Below are 21,471 nucleotides of genomic sequence, written 5' to 3' on the forward strand. Positions count from 1 at the left end.
TTACAGGCGCCAGCCACCATGCCCAGCTAACATTTACATTTTTAGTAGAGATGGGGTTTCACCATGTTGGCCAGGCTGGTCTTGAACTCCTGACCTCAGGTGATCCACCCACCTCAGCCTCCCAAAGTGCTGGGATTACGGGCATGAGCCACCGCCCCCACTCTATTTTGATTTTTAGAACCCACAAATATGTGAGAACATGTGGTGTTTGTCTTTCTGTGCCTGGCTATTTCACTTAACATAATGACCTCCAGTTCCATCCATGTTGTTGCAAATGACAGAATTTAATTCCTTTTTATGGCTGAATAGTACTCCATTGTGTATATGTGCCACATTTTCCTTATCCATTCATCTGCTGATGGACACTTACGTTGCTTCCAAATCTTGACTATTGTGAACAGTGCTGCAACAAATATGGGAATGCAGATATCTCTTTGATATACTGATTTCCTTTCTCTTTTGGTATACACCCAGCAGTGGGATTGCTGGATCACATGGTAGCTCTATATTTAGTTCTTTTGAGGCATCTGTAAACTCTGCTTGCAGTAATTTACATTCCCACCAACAGTATAGGAGGGTTCCCTTTTCTCCACATCCTTGCCAGCATTTATTATTACTTGTCTTTTGGATATAAGCCATTTTAACTGGGGCAAGATGATATCCCATTGTAGTTTTGATCTGCAGTTCTCTGATGATCAATGACGTTGAGCACCTTTCCATATGTCTGTTTGCCATTTGTATGTTTCCTTTTGAGAAATGTCTATTTAAATCTTGTGCCCATTTTAAAATCAGATTATGAGATTTTTTTCCTAAAGAGTTGTTTAAGCTCCTTATGTATTCTGGTTATTAATCCCTTATCAGATTGCAAATATTTTCTTCCATTCTGTGGGTTGTCTCTTCACTTTGTTGTTATTTCCTTTGTTATGCTTTTTAACTTGATGTGATCTCATTTGTCCATTTTTGCTTTAGTTGCCTGTTCTTATGGTATATTACTTAAGAAATTTTTGCCCAGACCAATGTCCTGGAGTTTCCTCAATGTTTTCTTGTAGCAGTTTCATAGTTTGAGGTCTTAGATTTAAGTCTTTAATCCATTTTGATTAGATTTTTACATACGGCGAGAGACAGGGGTCAAGTTTCATCCATTTTTTTTCCTGTGCAATCTGCCTCCCTTGTTTCATTCTTCTGCATGTGAATATCTAGTTATCCCAGCACCATTTATTAAAGAGAATTTTTTTTCTCCAATGTATGTTCTTGGCAGCTTTGTCAAAAATGAGTTCACTGTAGGTGTGTGAATTTGTTTCTGGGTTCCCTATTCTGCCATTGGTCTATGTGTTTGTTTTTATGCCAGTTCCGTGCTGTTTTGCATACTATAGCTCTGCAGTATAATTTGAAGTCAGGTAATGTGATTCCTCCAGTTTTGTTCTTTTTGCTCAAGATAGCTTTGGCTATCCTGGGTCTTTTGTGATTCCATACAACTTTTAGGATTGTTTTGTCTATTTTCGTGAAGAATGTCATTGGTAGTTTGATAGGGATTTCATTGAATCTGTAGATTGCTTTGGGTAGTATAGACATTTTAACAATATTGATTCTTCCAATCCACGAACATGGAATATCTTTCTATATTTTTGTGTCTTCTTCAATTTCTTTCATCAGTGTTTTATTCTTTTTCTTTCTTATTTATTTATTTATTTATTTATTTATTTATTTATTTATTTATTTTTGAGATGGAGTCTCACACTGTTGCCCAGCCTGGAGTACAGTGGTGTGATCTCTTCTCACTGCAACCTCTGCCTCCTAGGTTCAAGTGATTCTCCTGCCTCAGCCTCCCGAGTAGCTGGGACTACAGGTGCACACCACCACACCCGGCTCATTTTTGCATTTTTAGTAGAGACAGGATCTCAGCATGTTTGCCCGGCTGGTCTTGAACTCCTGGCCTCAGGTGATCCACCTGCCTCAGCCTCCCAAAGTGCTGGGATTATAGGCATGAGCCACTGTGCCCAGCCTTTCTTTCTTATTTATTTATTTTTGTAGAGATGAGATCTCACTATGTTGCCCAGGCTAGTCTCAAACTCCTAAGCTCAAGCAATCCTCCCACTTTGGCCTCCCAGAGTGCTGGCATTACAGGCATGAGCCACAGCTCCTGGCCTCATCAGTGTTTTATAGTTTTCATTGTAGAGATCTTTCACTTCTTTGGCTAAGTTAATTCTGAGGTATTTAACTTTATTCATGGCTATGGTAAATGGGATTACTTTCTTGATTTCTCTTTCAGATTGTTAACTGTTGGCACAGAGAAATGCTACTGATTTTTGTATGTTGACTTTGTATCCTGTAACTTTACTGAATTTGTTTATCAGTTCTAATGTTTTTTTCGTGAAGTCTAGGTTTTTCCAAATATAAGATCATATCACCTGCAAACAAGGATAATTTGACTTCTTCCTTTCCAGTTTGGATGCTCTTTATTTCTTTTCTTCCTTTCTTTCTTTTTTTTTTTTTTTTTGAGACAGAGTTTCACTCTTGTTACCCAGGCTGGAGTGCAATGGCACAATCTCAGCTCACTGCAACCTCTGCCTCCCATATTCAAGCGATTCTCCTGCCTCAGCCTCCCAACTGGCTGGGATTACAGGCATGTGCCATCATGCCCGGCTAGTTTTTTATTTTTAGTAGAGATGGGGTTTCTCCATGTTTGGTCAGGCTGGTCTCAAACTCCGACCTCAGGTGATCTGCCAGCCTCGGCCTCCCAAAGTGCTGGGATTACAGGCATGAGCCACCACGCCCAGTCCTCTTTATTTTTTTCTCTTGTCTGATTGCTCTAGCTAAAACTTTCAGTACTATACTGAACAACAATGGTCAAAGTGGGCATCCTTGTCATGTTCTAGATCTAAGAGGAAAGGCTTTCAGTTTCTCTGCAGTCAGTATTTTACTAGCTATGGGTCTGTCATATATGGCATTTAATATGTTGACATATGTTCCTTCTATATTCATTTTTTGAGGGTTTTTATCATGAAGTGATGTTGAACTTTATCAAACGTTTTCTTAGCATCAATCAAAATGATTATATGGTTTTTGTCCTTCATTCTGTTGATATGATGCGTCACATTGATTGATTTGCATAAATTGAACCATCCTTGCATCCCCGGGATAAATCCCACCTGGTCATGATGAATGATCTTTTTAATGAATTATTGAATTTTGTTTGCTAGTATTTTGCTAAGAATTTTTGCGTCAATATTTATGAGAGATATTGGTCTGTAGTTTTCTTTTCTTCATGTGTCTTTGTCTGGTTTTGGTATCAGTAACATCAGCCTTGTATAATGAATTTGAAAGTATTCCCTCTTCCTCTACATTTTGGAACAGTTTGAGTAGGACTGGTATTAGTTATTCTTTAAAATTTTTTTTCTCTTTTGAGACAGAGTCTTAGGCCGGGCGTAGTGGCTCACGCCTGTAATCCCAGCACTTAAGGAATCCCAGCCTGGGCAACAGAGTGAGACTCTCTTGGTTTTTTTTTTTTTTTGGAGATGGAGTTTCGCTCTTGTTGCCCCCAGGCTGGAGTGCAATGGCCCAATCTCTGCTCACTTGCAACCTCTGCCTCCCGGGTTCAAGCAATTCTCCTGCCTCAGCCTCCTGAGTAGCTGGGATTACAGGTATGCACCACCATGCCTGGCTAATTTTGTATTTTTAGTAGAGAGGGGGTTTCTCCATGTTGGTCAGGCTGGTCTCGAACTCCCAACCTCAGTTGATCTGCCTGCCTTGGCCTCCCAAAGTGCTGGGATTACAGGTGTGAGCCACCGTGCCAGGCCTAATTTTTGTATTTTTAGTAGAGATGGGGTTTCAGCATGTTGGTCAGGCTGGTCTGGAACTACTGACCTCACGTGATCCACCTGCCTTGGCCTCCCAAAGTGCTGAGATTACAGGCGTGACCCATCATGCCCGGCCTCTTTCTTTCTTTCTTTCTTTTTTTTTTTTTGAGACAGACTCTCGCTCTGTCGCTCAGGCTGGAGTGCAGTGGCACGATCTCTACTCACTGCAACCTCCGCCTCTCGGGTTCAAGCGATTCTCCTGCCTTAGCCTCCTGAGTAGCTGGGATTACAGGCATGCACCACCACTCCCGGCTAATTTTTGTAATTTTAGTAGAGACAGGGTTTCACCATGTTGGCCAGGCTGCTCTGGAACTCCTGACCTCAAGTGACCCACCACCTTGGCTTGCCAGAGTGTTGGGATTACAGGCGTGAGCCCCTGCACTTGGATTTTTTTTTTTTTTTTTTTTTTTAAATAGAGACAGGGTCTCTCTATGTTATCTAGGTTGGTCTCCAACCCCTGGGCTCTAGCGATCCTCCCACATTGGTCTCCTAAAGTGCTGCGATTACAGGCATGAGCCACCATGCCCAGCCTACTGGGAGACTGTATTACAGCTCTGATCTCATGACTTGTTATTGCTGTATTTGGGTTTTGGATTTCTTCGTGGTTCAATCCCAGTAGGTTAGATGTATCTAGGAATTTATCCATTTCTTCTGGATTTTGCAATTTTTTGGCATGTAGTTGCTCATAGTAGCTACTAGTGAGCCCTTGAATTTCTGCGGTATTAGATGCACTGTCTCCTTTTTAATCTCTGATTTTATTTATTTGGGTCTTTTCTTTTTCTTATCTTAGTCTTTTCTTAGTTTATCAATTTTGTTTATCTTTTTAAAAAAACAACTTTTTGTTTGTTGATCTTTTTTATTTCATTTATTTATTTATTTTTTGAGATGGAGTCTCACTCTGTTGCCCAGGTTGGAGTGCAGTGGTGTGATCTTGGCTCACTGCAAGCTCCGCCTCCCAGGTTCAAGTGATTTTCCTGACTCAACCTCCCGAGTAGCTGGGATTACAGGCACCCGCCACCACGCCTAGCTAATTTTTTGTATTTTTTGTAGAGATGGGGCTTCGCCATCTTGGCCAGGCTGGTCTTGAACTCCTGACCTCATGTGATCTGCCCGCCTGGACCTCCCAAAGTGCTGGGATTACAGGTGTGAGCCACTGCGCCTGGCCTGATCTTTTTTATTTTATATTTTTATTTTTATTATTTCTTTTTGAGATGGAGTCTCACTCTGTTGCCCAGCTTGGGGTGCAGTGGCACGATCTTGGATCACTGCAAACCCTGCCTCCCAGGTTCAAGTGATTCTCTTGCCTCAGCCTCCGGAGTAGCTGGGATTACAGGTGCATGCCACTACGACCAGCTATTCTTTGTATTTTTAGTACAGATGGGGTTTTCTTCATTTCAAATTCATTTATTCATTTCTTTCTTTCTTTCCTTTTTTGGGGGAGTGGGGGACAGAGGGGACAGAGTCTTACTCTGTTGCCTGGGCTGGAGTGAAGTTATGTGATCTCAGCTCACTGCAATCTCCGCCTCCCGGGTTCAAGCAATTCTCCTGCCTCAGCCTGAGTAGCTGGGACTACAGGTGCATGCTGCCATACCCAGCTAATTTTTTGTATTTTAGTAGAGACAGGGCTTCACTGTGTTGCCCAGGCTGGTCCCGAACTCTTGAGCTCAGGCAATCTGCCCCGCTTGGCCTCCCAAAGTGCTAGGATTACAGGCGTGAGCCAATGCGCCCGGCCCAAATTCATTTATTTATGATCTGAAACTTATTTATTTTCTTCTCCTAATTTTGGGTTCAGTTTGCTCTGCCTCTTCAAGTTCTTTAACATGCATCATTAGGTTATTTGGTTGTTTTTCTTCCTCTTTTTTTTTTTTTTGAGAGGAGGGTCTTGCTCTGTTGCCCAGGCTGGAGTGCAGTGTCGAGAATCATGGCCAACAGCAGCCTCGACCACCCAGGCTCAAGTGATCCTCCCACCTCAGCCTCCCAAGTAGCTGGGACTATAGGCATGCACCACCCCGTCTGGCTAATTTTTGTATTTTTGTAGAGGCAAAGTTTTGCCATGTTGCCAAGGCTGTTTTTACTCTTTTTTGATGTAGGCACTTATAGCTATAAATTTCCCTCTTAGTACTGCTTTCACTGTATTCCATAGGTGTTAGTACGTTGTGTTTCCATTACCATTTGTTTCAAGAAATTTTTCAATTTCCTTCTTAATTTCTTCATTGACCCACTGGTCATTCAGGAGCATATTGTTTAATTTCCATGTATTTGAATAGTTTCCAAAATTCCTTTTGTTATTGATTTCTAGTTTTATTCCACTATGTCAGAGATGTTTGATATTATTTCAATTTTTTTGAATTGAATGTTTTAAGACTTGTTTTGGGAGTAACATATGGTCTATCCTTGAGAGTGATCCCTATGCTGAGGAGAAGAATGTGTGTTCTGTAGCCATTGAATGAAATGTTCTATAAATATCTGTTAGGTCAATTTGTTCTGTAGTGCAGATTACATCCGATGTTTCTTTGTTGATTTTCTATCTGGGAGTTCTGTCCAATGCTGAAAGTTGGGTGTTGAAGTCTCCAGCTGTTTATTCTTTTTTTTTTTTTCCCAAGCCTAACTGTATCCAGTTTTATTAAAGATACTTTGCATAAACAATCATGGTATTTCAGGTAGGACATGGGCAGACAATTGTTAACAGTATACAACAACTTTCAAACTCCCTTCTTCAATGGACTACCAAAAATCAGAAAGCCACTATAAAACTCAATGAAGTTTTCATCTGATGCTCTGAACAGGGAAAGTTTAGAGTGAGAGTTGACATTTCACATTTAGCATGTTGTTTAACAACTTTTCACAAGCCAACCCTGACTTTCAGGAAGTGAAATTAAAATGGCAGAATTTATCTGAAGATCCACAATCTAGAAACAGAACCACTACTTTTTTTTTTTTTTTCTTTTTTGACAGGCAGTCTCGCTCTGTCATGCCCAGGCTGGAGTATGGTGGTGTGATCTCGGCTCAATGCAACCTTCGCCTCCCAGGTTCAAGCGATTCTCCTGCCTCAGCCTCCCAAATAGCTGGGATTACAGGCATCCGCCACCACACCTGGCTAATTTTTTGTATTTTTAGTAGAGAAGGGGGTTTCACCATATTAGCCAGGCTGGTCTTGAACTCTCGACCTCAGGTGATCTGCCCACCTCAGCCTCCCAGAGTGCTGGGATTACAGGCGTGAGCCACCGCACCCCACACCATTGCTCTTTTGACAGGTGCCATCTCAGTGACATCACTGGAAAGTCCAGCTTGCCTGACACACTAGTAACCAGTGATTGGAGGTCAGGTTCCAACAGATGTCTGGGCTTAAGGGAGTTAAGTCTATGCTGAAAGATGGAAAGGGAGAAGAGGACATAAAAACAAATTTGTTTTTCCCTCTCACAAGGCTTTTGTGCCAAGGTGGTCATGTGTGTCAAAGTCAGGGAATCTCTCCTCCTGGGAGCCAAGAGGAAATCTCTCAGAACTAGAAGGAAAAGACGATTTCCCCATATCAATCCAGCTTCAGAGACATTCTATTAGTGACATTTTCTCCTTCTCCTAAAAACAACAATGAAGTGTTCTGTGTGCTAACAACACAGCTTAAAAAAAAAAAAAAAAATCTGGGCCAGGCGCGGTGGCTCACGCCTGTAATCCCAGCACTTTGGGAGGCCGAGGTGGGCGGATCATGAGGTCAGGAGATCGAGACCATCCTGGCTAACACGGTGAAACCCCGTCTCTACTAAAAATACAAACAATTAGCCAGGCATGCTGGCAGGCGCCTGTAGTCCCAACTACTCAGGAGACTGAGGCAGGAGAATGGCGTGAACCCGGGAGGCGGAGATTGCAGTGAGCTGAGATCACGCCACTGCACTCCAGCCTAGGAGACAGAGCGAGACTCCGTCTCAAAAAAAATAAAAACAGAAAAAATAAATTTAAAAAATCTGCATTTTTATAAAACTTGATACAAAATAGTATTTCAAACTGTACACTCACCAGAAGTACACAGTTATCAAAAATGCACACACTTCCCCTGGCATCTCCAGCACCTTCAGCTTTCTGTTCCTGGTCTGTTTTGGCATCTCCATTTTCTGCAGGGTTATTCCCCTCCTTGCCAGCATCAGCTTTTCCCTTTTTCCCTTTGGGTACCTTCTCTCCCTTCTTTGCAGGGGCCTTTTTAGGCTTGGGGTCTGGCTTTGGAGGGGCAGGTTTAGCAGACAACCTCGCGGATCTCCTCTTTGGTTTGTCCTTCACCTTGGCTTTATCTCCTTCAGGATCCCCTTCAGCCTTTCCCTCGGGCATGGTTGTGGCAACAGTGACGGGACGTAGGCGCTGGGCATGCAGGTCGGTCTGGGGGTCATTCTTGTATCTTCTTTTCTATTCTTTAGCTCTAATAATATTTGCTTTATATATGTGGATGCTCCATTGTTGGCTGTATATATATTTATAATTATCATAACCTCTTGCTGAATTGACCCCTTTATCATTACATAATGAGTTTCTTTGTCTCTTCTTACAGTTTTTATCTTGAAATTTATTTTGTCTAATGTAAGTATAGCTACTCCTGCTCTGTTTTGGTTTCCATTGGCATGGAATATCTTTTCCCTTTATTTTCAGTCCTATGTGTATCTTTACAGGTGAAGTGCCCAACACAAATACTTTTATTTTATTTTTTTGAGACGGAGTCTTGCTCTGTCACCCAGGCTGGAATGCAGTCGTGCAACCTTGGCTGACTGCAACCTCCACCTCCTGGGTTCAAGTGATTCTCCTGCCTCAGTCTCCCAACTAGCTGGGATTACAGGTGCATGCCACTGTGCCCGGCTAATTTTTGTATTTTTAGTAGAGACGGGGTTTCACCATGTTGGCCAGGCTGGTCTCAAACTCCTGAACTCAAGTGATCTGCCCGCCTTGGCTTCCCAAAGTGCTGGGGTTACAGGCATGAGCCACCTCGCCCAGCCCACAAATACTCTTAAGGTGTCTTTAATCATTTGACCCTGGCCAGCTTTTCCAACCTCATCCCTGCCACTGCCCCCATGAAACATTCTTTGTCTCAGACACAGCCACAAAAGATTGCCCACCATGAACTTTCAGGCCTCTCATTCAAGCTGTTCCCTTGGCCTTACATGCCCCCTCCCCTCACCTAAACAACTCTTACTCATCTTTCCAGTATCAACTCAGGCTTCTGGGCCTCTATGAAGCCTTCCCTCCAGATAGTCCCTTCCTTCTCTGTGTTCTGTTTAACTTTGCATATCCTTTTATCTTCAGTACAGAGGCTCTTAGATTTGGAAGTTGTCTTCCAAATTGCTTGACTGGGCTAAAGCAATCCTCCTGCCTCAGGCACTGGAGTAGCTAGAACTATAGGCGTGCTCTACCATGCCAGCTAAAATTTATATATATAATATATATATGTATATGTATGTATACATATTTAAATATGTATATATTTAATTATGTATACATAATTAAATAAAATATATATATTTTTAAATTTTTTCCTGAGACAGAGTCTTGCTCTGTTGCCCAGGTTAGAGTGCAGTAGCATGATCTTGGCTCACTGCAACCTCTGCCTCCTGGGTTCAAGCAATTCTCCTGCCTCAGCCTCCTCAGTAGCTGGGATTACAGGCGAGCACCACCACACCCAGCTAAATTTTGCATTTTTAGCAGAGATGGGGTTTCACCATGTTGGCCAAGCTGGTCTCGAACTCCTGACCTGGTGATCTGCCCGCCTCAGCCCCCCAGAGTGCTGGGATTATAGGTGTAAGCCACTGTGCCTGTCCATTTTTAATATATTTTTTTTATAGAGACAAGGTCTCACTATGTTGCCCAGTCTGGTCTCAAACTCCTGGCCTCACACGATTCTCCTGCCTTGTCCTCCCAAAATGCTGGGATTACAGGTATGAGCCACCATGCCCAGCAAAAGCCCCAATTAAAAAAAATTATTATTATTTTTTTAACCATGACACAGCCTCAGGAGGTCCTGATGACATGTTCCCCAAAAGCCCCAATTTTTAACTCCCAAGCTGCTCTGCCTCTTATATCCTATTGTAATCACATGTACTTCATCCTGAGGTGGTAGTGGAAGGGTAATGATCTGCAGAAAGATTGAAGAGAAAGGAGTTGGACTGTAAGAATATTCTGTCTCTTGTCCAGTGCTATCCAAGGCCAAACACCCTCTGTCTGGCAGACTGGAGTCTCTGGAGTAGTTGTATTTCCGGGGACCAGGAAAGCTAGCTCAGTTTTTCTGGAGACCATCTAATGCCAAACTGTCCTTCTCTCTCTCGCTCACATCATACATTTATAGAAACCCGGCTACATTTCCCACACTGTGCTTGATCTTGGGAATACAAAGGTCCTAGGGGCAGGACAGGCAGAGAAACAAAACCCCTACAGCTCAACATGGTTATTGCCATCTATAAAAGAAAGTCAGTGAGAGCAGGAGGAGGGAGATAGGGGCCAACCCTGCAGGACAGAATCAAGGTGCAGGAAGGCTGCCTGGGAGACATGATACTTGAGCTGAGCATTAGAGAAACATGCACCACATTTGCCTGCAGCATATTTAGAGTTTCACTTTTTACATTAAAATTGTTTTGGGCTGGGCACAGTGGCTCACACCTGTAATCCTAGCACTTTGGGAGGCCAAGGTGGGCCATCACAAGCTCAGGAGATCGAGACCATCCTGGCCAACATGGTGAAACCCCGTCTCTACTAAAAATACAAAAATTAGCTGGGCATGGTGGCGTGTGCCTGTAATCTCAGCTACTCAGGAGGCTGAGGCAGGAGAATCGCTTGAACCAGGGAGTCGGAGGTTGCAGTGAGCTGAGATCACGCCACTGCACTCCAGCCTGGTGACAGAGTGAGACTCCGTCTCAAAAAAAAAAAAAAAAGAAAAAGAAAAAATTGTTTTATTGCTCTGGGTCTTTGTTTTGGTATAATATGTGAGGTTCAAATCTACCTTATTTTTTTTTCAAATGGTAAGCTAGTTGCAAATGCTTTTCAAACAATCCATCTTTCCTCACTCACTCAAGATGGTGCCTCTATCATATGCTACATTGGTATATATGCCTGATCTATTTTCTCTTTTTATTATGTTCCATCAATCTAGGGAAGGAGGCACTAGACTGCAGTGGTAAAGTATGCAGGCTCTGGAGGAAGATCGGCTGGGTTGTGCCTCAGTGTCCTCATTTGTGAAACGGAGATAGTAGTACCTATTTCTTTTTTCTTTTTCTTTTCTTTTCTTTTTTTTTTTTTTTTTTTTTGAGATGGAGTCTCACTCTGTTGCCCAGGATGGAGTCCAGTGGCATGATCTCGGCTCACTGCAACCTCCACCTCCCAGGTTCAAGCAATTCTCCTGCCTCAGCCTCCCGAGTAGCTGGGATTATAGGCATCTGCCACCATGTCTGGCTAATTTTGTATTTTCAGTGGAGACCTGGTTTTACCATGTCAGCCAGGCTGGTCTCCAACTCCTGACCTCAAGTGATCCATACACCTCGGCCTCCCAAAGTGCTGGGATTACAGGTGTGAGACACCGCGCCCGGCCAGTAGTACTTATTTCGCATGGTTGCTGTGAAGATTGAGATAATGCACATAAAGCACTCATCACAGTGCCTGACACATAGGAATCATAGTGACATAGAGCTGACACATAGTGAATGTCAGCTGTTGTGATGAACCCTACCTGCCCATTCCTGTAGCAGCAATACAGTAGAATGAAAGTGCTAAGAATATAGTTTTGGGTCCAATGGAACAGCTTTGCTGTTTACTATCTGCACAACCTTGAGCTAGTTACTTACCTTTTGCCCTCTCTGTGTCGTTGTTTCCTCATTCATACATAGGAATAGAAAAGTACCTACTTCATTCGGCTGGGTGCGGTGGCTCACGCCTGTAATCCCAGCACCTTGGGAGGCCGAGGTGGGTGAATCACCTGAGGTCAGGATTCACCTCAGGTGGCCAGCGTGGTGAAACCCCGTCTCTACTTAAAATACAAAAATTAGCGGGGCATGGCAGCAGGCACCTATAATCCCAGCTACTCGGGAAGCTGAGGCAGGAGAATCGCTTGAACCCGGGAGGCAGAGGTTGCAGCGAGCTGAGATTGTACCACTGCACTCCAGCCTGGGCGACAGAGCAAGGCTCTGTCTCAAAAAAAAAAAAAAAAAAAAAAACCCAAAAAACAAAAATACTTTATAATTTATTATCTATCTTTATATGTGGTGGTATAAGCCCCTAAAATGTTCTGGGGAGTTTCAGGGCCAAGTCTACTGTGTGTGAATAAAATGGACTTTCTGGATCTGCATCTGCAATGCTGGTGTCCAGCCCCTGTAGTATGCCAATATTTGAAAGTCATTGTGGCCAGTGAGTCCTTGATTGAGAAACCAGAAAGATTTGGTGTGGAAATGGAAATGTGGCTAGGGCTTTGAAGGTCGTATAGCAGGTTTTAAAAAATGTTTGTTTGTTTTTTTTTGGTTTTTTTTTTTTTGAGACAGAGTCTCGCTCTGTCACCCAGGCTGGAGTGCAGTGGCACAGTCTCGGCTCACTGCAACCTCCGCCTCCCGGGTTAACACCATTCTCCTGCCTCAGCCTCCCGAGTAGCTGGGACTACAGGCACCCGCCACCACGCCCAGCTAATCTTTTTTTTTGTATTTTTAGTGGAGACGGGGTTTCACCATGTTAGCCAGGATGGTCTCAATCTCCTGACCTCGTGATCCACCCGCCTCCGCCTCCCAAAGTGCTGGGATTACAGGCGTGAGCCACTGTGCCCAGCCTAAAAAATGTTTTTGGCTAGGGGCGGTGGCTCACGCCTCTAATCCCAGCACTTTGGGAGGCCAAGGGGGCGAATTACCTGAGATCTGGAGTTTGAGACCAGCCTGGCCAACACGGTGAAACCCCGTCTCCACTAAAAATACAAAAAAAAAAGATACAAAAATATCTTTATTATATAAAAATACAAAAAAAGATACCCAAAAAAAACCCCCCAAAAAAATACAAAAAAAAACCCCCATCTCTACTAAAAATACAAAAATTAGCCAGGCATGGTGGCAGGTGCCTGTAATCCCAGCTACTCGGGAGGCTGAGGCAGGAGAATTGCTTGAACCTGGGAGGTGGAGGTTGCAGTGAGCCAAGACCGTGTCATTTCACTCCAACCTGGGCGACAAGAGCAAAACTCCGACTCAAAAAAAAAAAAAAAGTTTGGGCTGAGCGCGGTGGCTCACGCCTGTAATCCCAGCACTTTGGGAGTCCGAGGCGGGAGGATCACAAGCTCAGGAGTTCGAGACCAGCCTGACCAACATGGTGGAACCCTGTCTTTAATAAAAATACAAAGATTTGCTGGGTGTGGTGGTGCGTGCCTGTAGTTCCAGCTACTCGGGACGTTGAGGCAGGCTAATCGCTTGAACATGGGAGGCAGAGGTTGCAGTGAGCCGAGATCATGCCACTGTACTCCAGCCTGGGCCACAGAACGAGACTCTGTCTCAAAAAAAAAAAAAGTTTTTATTTGTTTTAATTTTTACTTTAACAAAGGAATTTGTGTAGTTTTAAAAGCCAACTAGTTCAACAAATATTTTTCGGGGTGGCGGGGCATTTTCAAGTGAAAACTGGGAAACCTGCTAAACAAATTCTGAAAGCTGTAACTTCGGTGGGCGCGGTGGCTTATGACTGCAATAGCAGCACTTTGTGGGGGCTGAGGTGAATTGCTTGAGCCCAGGATTTTGAGACCAGCCTGGCCAACATAGGGAGACCTCGTCTACATACACACACACACACACACATATATATACACACTAGATGGGCCTGGTGGTGGTGGCCCGCTTCTGTAGTCCCTGCTACTCTGGAGTCTGAGGTGGGAGGATAGCTTCAGTCCAGGAGGTCGAGGCTGCAGTAAGCCAGGTTTGCACCGCTGCTCTCCACCCTGGGCAACAGAGCAAGACCTTGTCTCAAAAAAAGAAAAAGAATAGAAAAAAAAGAGCTGTAACTCTACAAGGCTTTTAATGAAAAATAACCATCCCCTGCTCCTCTTCTTTAACTCTTACATATACAACCTACATATACAACCACGCTCCAGTTTCTAGGCTACTTCTTCTGGTACTTAACCTGTACATTTCTTCAAGCAACCCTCCCACCTAGGCCTCCCAAAGTTCTGGGATCACAGCTCCACTGTCCCCAGCTCCAATTTTTAGTTAAATCAATACTTAGTGTTTACATTGTTACGGCTGTGAAAATTTTCTTCACAGCTGAGCCATTTGTGTTTGTGCTAAGACTGTGAATCTGTAAAAACTGCTTTTGTTAATTAACATCAAGGACATAAGGCTGAGAAACTTCATTTTCTAAAATCATAGTCACAAACTTTGCTATTTGAAATCAGTCAGTGCGAATGGAACATCCTACTCTTGCCAGAAGTTCTGAGCCACGTGGATTACTTTGGCCTTCCAAAGTGTTGGGATTACAGGCATGAGCCCCTGTGCCCAGCCTAGATAGTGGGTTTTGGACACTATATTCTACATTTATCTTGACTTTGTAATTTCCAAGTCTTCCCTCAGCTTGGACTTCTTCTTGATCCCTTCACTTAAAGTTATGCTTACCTCAAACCTATCAAAACACTGCTTCATTTAAATTTTAGCTAGCCTATAGTATCAGCTACTTGGGAGGCTGAGGCAGGAGGATCACTTGAGCCCAGGAATTTGAGCTTAGCCTGGGCAACATAGTGAGACTTCAACTCTAAATAGATAAGTAAATAAATTTTAAAATATAAAGTCAAGCCTTTCCCATATCCTGTTGTATTAGTTCATTTTCACATTACTGATAAAGACATACCCGAAACTGCAAACAAAAGGAGGTTTAATTGGACTTACAGTTCCACATGGCTGGGGAGGCCTCAGAATCATGGCGGGAGACAAAGGCACTTCTTACATGGCAGTGGCAAGAGAAAAATGAGGAAGAAGCAAAAACAGAAACCCCTGATAAACTCATCAGATCTTGTGAGACTTATTCACTGTCATGAAAATAGCACAGGAAAGTCTGGCCCCCATGATTCAGTTACCTCCCCTTAGGTCCCTCCCACGTGGGAATTCTGGGAGATACATATCAACTTGAAATGTGGGTGGGGACACAGCCAAACCATATCATCTGAATGACCATATTTCTTCCTTTTTAATGAGTTGCCCCACAGTTCCTCTAGTGTGTGATCTCTCTGTTGCAGCAAGTTAATAAACCTAACTGTCAAACTACAGATGTGGTCTTTATAAGACAGGCTTATCGATTGTCTTTCCTTTCTTATATAATTCTTTGTTTCCTCTGAAGTTGATAATTGCCTAACCTTTTCTCTTACTTGGTTCTCTCTCTCTCTTTCTCTCTATATATAATAAATTCATCCCCAAAACTGTTCTAAAGAATTATACTCTTTCTTTCAATGCCTTCACCACTTCAGGTAATTCTTCTGGTCTTTCTTTTCTTTTCTTTTTTTTTTTGAAACACAGCCTCCTGGAGCCCTTCTTCCTCTGGCTCCAAGTTATATTGGTTGTTGTCCTTGTAAAAATATGACTACCTCTGTTCTAACAATAATCTCAAGTCTTCATGGTTAGTTGTCAATGCAACCGCTTCACTGACTCCTGCTTTCCCCCTCCACCCGAAGAGGAGTCGAGTCTCTTGGCATCTCTGTATCTCCAAAGTCTATCATGGTAATCAAGAAATGTTCTGGCCGGGCGCGGTGGCTCATGCCTGTAATCCCAGCACTTTGGAAGGCTGAGGTGGGACAATCACTTGAGGTCAGGAGTTTGAGACCAGCCTGGCCAACATAGTGAAATCCCCGTTCTCTGCTAAAAATAAAAAAATTAGCCCGTCGTGGTGGCGCGCGCCTGTAATCCCAGCTGCTCGGGAGACAGAGGTTGCAGTGAGCTGAGATCGAGCCACTGTACTCCAGCATGGGCGACAGAGCGAGATTTCGTCTCAAAAAAAAAACAAAAAAAAACAAAAAAAAAAGTTCTGTCCCGCCTAGGCACTATAGAGAGACCCTGTCAAGAGCGGAAAGAAAGAAAAGAAAGAAATGTTCGAATGAATGAACTAGTGACTGAAGGAATGGATTTCAGCGCTGGAGAATTGAGTTTCACGGGAATGGTATTACATTCCCATCTTGTTGCAACATTTAAGGATGTCCTCAAGCCCCACGCCAGCCTGGAGCGTAGCCCAAGGTGGGAAAGCAGCGCCGAGACCTCTCCAGACCCGGCCTGCTCCCGGTTTGCGGAGAACAGCCCGCTGGACCCCGCCTAGATTGAGGCGGTGGCCAGGAGTACGCGAGGCGCCGCCATGTGAACTACAACTCCCAGAAGGCCGCGCGGAAGCGGAGCGTGAGCCAGGGAAGACTTCCGGACGCCAACATCCGGGCCGCGCGGGGAAGGGTAGACGTGGGGCAGAGGTAAGTGTAGATTGAAGGCTGAAATGAGAGCGCGAGAGATGGGGAGTGGGTCTCAAATATAGAGGGGGTAGCAAGGTGGAAGGGGCCCTTCCACCTTTTGTGGGCACTCAAGTTCGGACCTCTGGGATCGGTGATTCCCCTCTGGCCAGGGCTGGTTTAAATGCTCTCCATGGGCGGGCTTCGGTTGAGTTTGGTCCGCTTTTCCTTTCTGCTCCTCAGGGGAGCATTACTTTCTTTTCTCGCAGTGACCATGACGAAATTAGCGCAGTGGCTTTGGGGACTAGCGATCCTGGGCTCCACCTGGGCGGCCCTGACCACGGGAGCCTTGGGCCTGGAGCTGCCTTTGTCCTGCCAGGAAGTCCTCTGGCCACTGCCCGCCTACTTGCTGGTGTCCGCCGGCTGCTATGCCCTGGGCACTGTGGGCTATCGTGTGGCCACTTTTCATGACTGCGAGGACGCCGCACGCGAGCTGCAGAGCCAGATACAGGAGGCCCGAGCCGACTTAGCCCGCAGGGGGCTGCGCTTCTGACAGCCTAACCCCATTCCTGTCCGGACAGCCCTTCCTCCCATTTCCCATTAAAGAGCCAGTTTATTTTCTAACTTCGTTTAGTTTGAGTATGGAAAATGGGTACTGGGGATTCTATGTACTAACGGTCAAGAAGTGAATGTGAAAGAACCACCTTCTTGAGGCCATCTCAGCCTTTATCTTTGCATCTTGCTGGTGTTCCCATTTTTGCTCCCAAGGAGGCAGAGACCCCTTCTCAAGATTTCTCAGGATGGAAATGACATTTCACTTTCCTGGTCCTTTCAACCCTGTAGGAAGTACTTCTTCTTCCTCTTCTTCTTTTTTTTTTTTTTTTTGTGAGACGGAGCCTTGCTCTGTCGTCCAGGCTGAAGTGCAGTGGCGTGATCCTGGCTCACTGCAAGCTCCGCCTCCCGGGTTCACGCCATTCTCCTGCCTCAGCCTCCCGAGTAGCCGGGACTGCAGGCGCCTGCCACCATGCCTGGCTAATTTTTGTATTTTTAGTAGAGTCAGGGTTTCCCTCGACTCTGACCTCGTAATCAGACCTCGTAATCCGCCCGCCTCAGCCTCCCAAAGTGCTGGGATTACAGGCGTGAATCACCGCGCCTGGCGTACTACTTCTTTTTTTTTTGAGACAGGGTCTCACTCTGTTGCCCAGGCTGGAGTGCAGTGGTGCAATCATGGCTCACTGCAGCCTCACCCTCCCAGGCTCAAACAGTTCTCCCACCTCAGCCTCCAGAGTAGCTGGGACTACAGGCATATGCCACCACGCCACCAGGCTAATGTTTAATTTTTTGTAGTGACAGGGTCTCGCTGTGTTGCTCAGGCTGTTCTCAAACTCCTGGGCTCAAGTGATCCTCCTGCCTGGGCCTCCCAAAGTGCTGTGATTACAGACATAAGCCACCTTACCTGGCCAGAAGTACTTTCTTGAAGCCTAACTTCCATTCTTCATAACATCCAAGTTTTGTTATTTTTAAGGCCTTCCTGGGTCTTTCCAACCTTTTGGTTCTTTGAGATACCTTTTCTGAGCCTACCCTACCAACCTGAGAATAACTGTGGATCTATCCTTCACCAAACCAGGCAGGTTTAGAATCATGAGTAGAGAATGAACCATCGTGGGCAGGGGTGGGGAACACTTTATTTTAAGGCATATTCATATCGGCATATAAGGCATATTCATATCACAATGGCACGATCTCAGCTCACTGCAACCTCCACCTCCTGGGTTCAAGCAATTCTCCTGCCTCAGCCTCCCAAGTAGCTGGGATTACAGGCATGTGCCACCATGCCTGGCTAATTTTGTATTTTTAGTAGAGATGGGGTTTCACCATGTTGGTCAGGTTGGTCTTGAACTCCTGACCTCAGGTGATCCGCCCACCTTGGCCTCCCAAAGTGCTGGGATTACAGGCGTGAGCCACCGCGCCCCGCCTTTTAAGGCATATTCTAGAGATAGCACCCCAACCTCCAAAATTAAAAAAAAAAATCTCTAAAAAATAAAAAGTGATTTCATCTCCTAGGCCCCAATCAATCATCTAAGTAAAGCTCTTTCTTTGGTCCCTTTATCCTCAAAGTCATCTCTTGTTCCCACAACCCACTGCACCTGGGAAGCTGGACAGCAGGCCCAGTTGAAACAAGGAGGTCTCTTTGGTTCAGGTTGGCACTAAGGTGCCCAGTGGTCAGGTGAGCAGCCTCAGGTTTGCAGGAGCCAGTAGTTCCTGTCTTGCTCCTGGGGGTACTTCCAGAAAAGCCAGAAGCGGATAAAGCTGGTGACGATTCCTGGAAAGTTGGACACCTGAAATCACAAGAACTGCTATGAGGAGAGGAGCCAGTTTTCCATCTTGCACCCCTGTCACCCCATCCCGGTTGTGCTTACCATGATATAGGGATCTCTGAGTCGAAACCCATAGAGGCACCAGGAGGCAGAGGTGAGAAGGGTAGCAATGGTGAGTGGGTAGGAGAGACATTGGGTTGATTTAGTTTGAATCACCTTAGCCTGTGGGAAAGAATGAAAGACTGTTGGCCCAAGCACATCGTAAAGCTTCACTTGCCTAAGAATTTCCTCAAGAAAAAGGTTACCCTCCCTGATCTGTCACCCAACCTTTCCTGCCTCCCACTCGCCCACTTCTACTGCCTTGTCTTCTTCCAGGGTTTGGATCTCCCCTGCCTCGGGACTGTAAGCCATAGTATTTGGCTATGACAGCCTGACTTATCTCTCCTACCTCCTTGGACACCCCCACTCACCAAGTCAGCCAGTGGTGAGAGGTACATGCTGATGGTGAAGACACTGCAGAAGAGGCCCAACTGCTGAAGCCGGACCTCAGAGTTGGGTACCAGGAGCCAAAAGTAGCCATAACCCAGGAGAAGGACCCCTAGCAGGGTTGCAGTCTGTAGGAGCACAACACGCTGCAGGGGAGAGAGTAGCCTTACTTCCAGATGTGCACTCTGACTTACCTGCTAGAGTTAATTCATCCTGCCTTCTCCCATGCTCCAATGGGGAAGCCAAACTGTCTAGGCCTCCAGCACTGCACTGTCATAGCTTCTTTCCCACCACCAACTTGATAGGAAAGTCTTATCCACCCACAACACTGGAGACTTCTGGGGGAGATAAAGATGTGTTTTTTTCTGTGTGCTTGGCACACACAGTAGGAGCCTCATAAATGCTTGTGTGATTGAGCAGGGAAGCAGAGCTAATCATCTCATTCTCACCCACAGGCCCTGGCTTTGAAAGAAATATCAGAGACAAAAGCCCTTTCCCCTTAGCTTGTTGGCTGAAGCCCAGGGCAGGCAGCATAGGCATCTCAGGCTAGGCAGAGCTACCAGCCTTGCCTAAATGGGGGCAATGTGTTCATCTCAGAAGGCTGGCTTCATAGAGGAAGGGGACCTGCAAGGCTGGAGAGGCCTTCCTGGAAAGGGTGGCAGTGCCAGCTGTTACAGTCTTCTAGGAAATAGTGTTTGCCCTGCCACCAAGGCAGGGCGTGCAGCAGATGGGTGGGTCCAAGGGAGGGCCTCTACCTTCCGAGGGCAGTAATGCAGATATGCCAAGATATACAGGGTCTGAAGCGCAGCACCCACTGTGTTGACGACGATGAGGATCCCGTCTCCCTTCAAAGCCCCATAACTCAGCCAGCCCAGGTTGCTGCAGGGTGGAGGGGATGGACATGGCTTAAAGGGTTCAGTGAGAGAGGAGGACCCAAAGGGTCTTTCACTCTTTTTTTTTTTTTTGAGACGTAGTCTCGCTCTGTCGCCCAGGCTGGAGTGCGGTGGCGCGATCTCGGCTCACTGCAAGCTCCGCCTCCTGGGTTCACGCCATTCTCCTGCCTCAGCCTCCCGAGTAGCTGGGACTACAGGCGCCCGGCACCACGCCCGGCTAATTTTTTGTATTTTTAGTAGAGACGGGGTTTCACCGTGTTAGCCAGGATGGTCTGGATCTCCTGATCTCGTGATCCGCCCGTCTCGGCCTCCCAAAGTGCAGGGATTACAGGCGTGAGCCACCGCGCCCGGCCAAGCCTCTTTCACTCTTGCTCCTCCTGCCCCGCCCCCACCTCCCTCTGGTAGCCTTTCCCACTACCGCAGCCGTCGCCCCCTCACTTGACTTCCGTGGTAAGAAAGGGCAGGAACTGGACGTTGTCCACACTCCGGGTCATTCGCATGTGCCTGAGGTCCGAGCTGTAATGGGGCCCCGAAGGGAGGGGTGAGGGGTGGGAAGGGAGAAGCAGAGTGCTTGAGGGGGATGCCCAATGCCTGTCATCCTTTCCGGACCACCGCAGACCCCGCCCGCCCTCCCCCCCGCCAGCTATCCTGCCTTCTCCTTCAGGCCTAGTGACCAGCCTCGCCCTTGTACCCCGGTCCCCTCGACCCGATCCCACTTTGATCCCGGTTCCGGACGAGCCAGGTGCTGTGGCCACGTCTCTGCCCCCTCTCTCTCCTTTCCTGACTGCCTAGTCCTCCCCAACCCAGCCCGGCCGCACTCTCACAGGCCGGCGGAGAACATGCCAAGGGTGAAGATCACGCATGCTCCGTAAATGAGCGAGTCCAGAAAGCCGCCCGCCTCCATCACGACTACAGTCGGATCCCGCGCCCAGCGCCCGCCGCAAGCCTGCGGTTGCCGGGACCTACTGCAGCCCCGACCTGCGGCGCTGGAGCCCCGCCCCGCGCACTCGGCTCCGCCCCCGCGCGCTGGGGCCGTCCCTCCGGAAACTGCGCCGAAGCCCCACCCTCCCTCCGACGCCGAACCGGAACTCGTGCCCCTCTCCTCCGAGCGCCTTCGCAGTGCCCTGGTCCAGACCTCCTCCATGTCCCGGTCAGTCCCCTTCCTAGGGCTCCGCGGGTGTGTCCCCGATACCTGCCGCTCCTCACACTCTGCCTACCCCTTGGATCATCTAGACCTCCCCAGTCTCAACGCTCGTGTTCCCACAGGCCTGTGCGCCTTCGGCGGTGGACCTCCAAACAAAAGCTTGCTAGTTTAACCAGACTTCAGCACGCTTTCCATCCAGAGCTCCACGTCAGAACCTCAGTTGCCCAGGGTTTGGGAAGTTTTTTTCTGGAGTTTGCTGCCGAAGCCTTTTCTCAAAATAACACATTGCCAGGAAATCACCAAGCCTTCCTCTTTTGCCCTCCCTCTCGGGTCAACTTTACGTGACGTGGCCAATCCACTGACGCCTCTATCACTGACCTCC

The 21,471-nt window shown here is 46.4% G+C and overlaps 3 protein-coding genes and 1 non-coding gene across 12 annotated transcripts; 1 reads left to right on the forward strand and 3 right to left on the reverse strand.

The window, feature by feature from the left end:
• Positions 1–6,559: 6,559 nt before the first annotated feature.
• LOC129040170 (non-histone chromosomal protein HMG-17-like) lies at positions 6,560–8,174 on the reverse strand. Its single transcript, XM_054494286.1, has 2 exons — positions 7,822–8,174; positions 6,560–6,635 (listed from the first exon to the last, which is right to left on the reverse strand). Exons 1-2 carry the CDS (start codon positions 8,172–8,174, stop codon positions 6,560–6,562), a joined length of 429 nt encoding a protein of 142 aa, XP_054350261.1.
• Positions 8,175–13,438: 5,264 nt separating this feature from the next.
• LOC129023558 (U7 small nuclear RNA) lies at positions 13,439–13,500 on the reverse strand. Its single transcript, XR_008496841.1, has one exon. It is a non-coding gene; the product is annotated as a U7 small nuclear RNA (small nuclear RNA).
• A 2,690-nt stretch (positions 13,501–16,190) lies between these two features.
• Positions 16,191–16,872, forward strand: DPM3 (dolichyl-phosphate mannosyltransferase subunit 3, regulatory). The gene is made up of 2 exons (XM_054459696.1): positions 16,191–16,272; positions 16,518–16,872. The coding sequence occupies exon 2, from the start codon at positions 16,523–16,525 to the stop codon at positions 16,799–16,801; it is 279 nt and encodes a 92-aa protein (XP_054315671.1). The 5' UTR covers positions 16,191–16,272; positions 16,518–16,522; the 3' UTR covers positions 16,802–16,872.
• Positions 16,873–17,913: 1,041 nt separating this feature from the next.
• On the reverse strand, positions 17,914–21,453 carry SLC50A1 (solute carrier family 50 member 1). 9 transcript variants are annotated; one of them, XM_054459624.2, is made up of 6 exons: positions 21,081–21,099; positions 20,384–20,461; positions 19,808–19,931; positions 19,037–19,198; positions 18,669–18,788; positions 17,914–18,587 (listed from the first exon to the last, which is right to left on the reverse strand). In XM_054459624.2, exons 2-6 carry the CDS (start codon positions 20,443–20,445, stop codon positions 18,486–18,488), a joined length of 570 nt encoding a protein of 189 aa, XP_054315599.1. In that variant the 5' UTR covers positions 20,446–20,461; positions 21,081–21,099; the 3' UTR covers positions 17,914–18,485. The 9 variants fall into 9 exon arrangements, with proteins under 9 accessions (XP_054315599.1, XP_054315574.1, XP_054315582.1 ...); XM_054459599.2 differs by lacking the exon at positions 21,081–21,099 and adding an exon at positions 20,770–20,991; XM_054459607.2 differs by lacking the exon at positions 21,081–21,099 and adding an exon at positions 20,789–20,978.
• Positions 21,454–21,471: the final 18 nt, after the last annotated feature.

Source organism: Pongo pygmaeus, chromosome 1 (genome assembly GCF_028885625.2).
Source record: "Pongo pygmaeus isolate AG05252 chromosome 1, NHGRI_mPonPyg2-v2.0_pri, whole genome shotgun sequence".
In the NCBI taxonomy this organism is placed as follows: Eukaryota; Metazoa; Chordata; class Mammalia; order Primates; family Hominidae; genus Pongo; species Pongo pygmaeus.